The sequence below is a fragment of the Pipistrellus hanaki genome (genome assembly GCF_964339955.1).
Source record: "Pipistrellus hanaki genome assembly, chromosome: 17".
Taxonomy (NCBI): Eukaryota; Metazoa; Chordata; class Mammalia; order Chiroptera; family Vespertilionidae; genus Pipistrellus; species Pipistrellus hanaki.
The window spans coordinates 18,811,036-18,813,712 of record NC_140519.1 but is presented as its reverse complement, the minus strand read 5'-3'; the positions used below and the strand labels follow the sequence as shown (position 1 = coordinate 18,813,712).

Sequence of the window (2,677 nt, the reverse complement as noted above, 5' to 3'; positions counted from 1 at the left end):
GTCTTGATGAAAATTAAATAATAACTGGTATGCAGCTACATTTATTGGGCACTTATAAGTTCCAGGACCTAGCCTTACCTCCCTTGGAAGCATATTAACTCAATTTATCTTTATACTAGTCCTAGAAGATTACAACGTTGGGTTTTTTGTTATTGTTGTTGTGTGTGTTTTTTTTTTGTTTTGTTTTTTAAGATTACAGATTTTAAAATAGTCTGGTGTGGATCAGTGGTTGAGTATGGACCCCATGAACCAGGAGGTCACCTTCCAGGGTTGTGTGGGCTCTATCCCCAGTGTGGGGTGCGGGGGAGGCAGCCGATCAATGGTGCTCTCTCATCATTGATGTTTCTTCCCCCCCCCCCCCCCCCCGCCCTCCTTCACCTCTGAAATCAATAAAAATATATATTTTTTAAATAGGCCCAGAGAAGTTAAAGCTGAAAAGTCACACAGTGGCACAGTCAGGACTGGAACCAGGCGCTCTTCCGCACCCGCCGGGCGCGCACGCAGCCCAGACTCGGAGCTGCGGGCTCGGCCAGCGGGTGGGTGGGCTCCCAGGCTCCGGGGTCCGTCAGCCCCGCGGGCGCCCCAGGCAAACCCAGTCCGCACTGAGCTCCGTGTGCCTGTGGGGAGTGTCCGTCTCCGCCCTCACCCCACCAACGGGCCAGGGTTCTGGTGACACAGAATCTGTCCAGTCTCAAAAAGGGCTGACTGGCCAAGCATCTTGGGAACACATTTTCACCGACATCGTGACAGAACCGCTCGGGAACCCCACACTCCGCGGGCCCATAGCTCCGCCCACCTGCGCCGCCGCCACGGCCGCCGCCTCCGGGGGAGCCGCGGTCCCCGCTGGACCCTGGAATTTGTAGTCCGAGTTCTCGCTCCAGCTCCGCCCCATCCGGGCACGAGCCAAAAGGGCCGCGTCGAATCCCATCTGCTCGCCAACACCGCCCTCTGCCGGCCTCGCCTCCAGTTGCCCGGATTATGAGCCACTTCCGGTTGCTCCGGAAGTAGAAGCTTTCTCTTCCGGGGTGAGCGTCTGTGCTCTCTGCACGTGGATGTGCTGCCCCGGCTTGAGCCGGCGCTGGCGGAAAGAAGTGATTTGAGTTGTTTTACCGGAGCTGGTGAGCGGAGCCGGGGACCATGGAGGGCCAGAGCGTGGAGGAGCTGCTGGCCAAGGCGGAGCGGGACGAAGCCGACAAGTTGCAGCGCATCACGGTGCACAAGGAGCTGGAGCTGGAGTTCGACCTGGGTAACCTGCTGGCCTCCGACCGGAATCCTCCCACGGGCCTGCGGCGCGGGGAGCCCACCCCGGAGGCCGAACTGCGGGCCTTGGCGCGGGACAACACGCAGCTGCTCATCAACCAGCTGTGGCAGTTGCCCACGGAGCGCGTCGAGGAGGCGCTGGTGGCGCGGTTGCCGGAGCCCACCACTCGCCTGCCGCGCGAGAAGCCGGTGCCCCGGCCGCGGCCGCTGACCCGCTGGCAGCAGTTCGCGCGCCTCAAGGGCATCCGTCCCAAGAAGAAGACCAACCTGGTGTGGGACGAGGTCAGCGGCCAGTGGCGACGCCGCTGGGGCTACCAGCGCGCCCGCGACGACACCAAGGAGTGGCTGATCGAGGTGCCCGGCAGTGCCGACCCCCTGGAGGACCAGTTCGCCAAGCGCATTCAGGCCAAGAAGGAGCGGGTGGCCAAGAACGAGCTGAACCGGCTGCGCAACTTGGCCCGCGCGCACAAGATGCGGCTCCCCAGCTCGGCCGGCATGCACCCCACGGGACACCAGAGCAAGCAGGAGCTGGGCCGCGCCCTGCAAGTGGCCAAGGTCTCCACCGCGTCCGTGGGGCGCTTTCAGGAGCGCCTGCCCAAGGAGAAGGCCCCCCGGGGCTCCGGCAAGAAGAGGAAGTTCCAGCCTCTCTTCGGGGACTTCGCAGCGGAGAAGAAGAGCCAGTTGGAGATGCTGCGAGTCATGAACAGCAAAAAGCCTCAGCTGGACGTGACGAGGGCCACCAATAAGCAGATGAGGGAGGAAGACCAGGAGGAGGCGGCCAAGAGGAGAAAAACGAGCCAAAAGGGCAAGAGAAAGGGGGGCCGGCAGGGTCCTGGGGGCAGAAGGAAAGGGGGGCCGCCCAACCAGGGGGGTAAGAGGAAAGGAGGCTTTGGAGGCAAGATGAATTCCGGGCCGCCCGGCTTGGGTGGCAAGAGGAAAGGAGGGCAACACCAAGGAGGGAAGAGGAGGAAGTAAAGTTGGCCCTCTGACCCCGCCACCTGTAAACCAAGGACTGCTCTAACTGTAAGGCCCAAGTCCTGTAGGGGATGCAGAAGGTAGCCGCCGCCTCCATTGAGGTTGAAGGGATAGGATTGCCCTCCCCTCAAGATACTATGTTGGACTTTACAAATTAATGTTTTTCCAGTAACCATGTCTTTGGCTGGAGATTTAAAGGATGTATTTTTTTATTATTATTATTAACGTTGGTATGAGGGACGGTTCATATTTCAGAGACAAAATAGTATGACCAGCTTTATTTTTGTAACAAGCTTGTGTATCAAAGTAGCTGGGAGCACACAGAAAGATTTCAGAACTGACCTTAAAAGTAATTGTTGTGAAGTTATTTAATAAAAGTGTATCTGTATCTAATGTTGCTTTTCACTGTTTGGCTACTGTTAAGAAAAGCCAGTGACCCGGA

The 2,677-nt window shown here is 58.3% G+C and overlaps 1 protein-coding gene across 1 annotated transcript; it reads left to right on the top strand.

The window, feature by feature from the left end:
* The first annotated feature begins 1,013 nt into the window (after nucleotides 1-1,013).
* On the top strand, nucleotides 1,014-2,677 carry RRS1 (ribosome biogenesis regulator 1 homolog). Its single transcript, XM_084864393.1, has one exon. It carries the CDS (start codon nucleotides 1,138-1,140, stop codon nucleotides 2,233-2,235), a length of 1,098 nt encoding a protein of 365 aa, XP_084720519.1. The 5' UTR covers nucleotides 1,014-1,137; the 3' UTR covers nucleotides 2,236-2,677.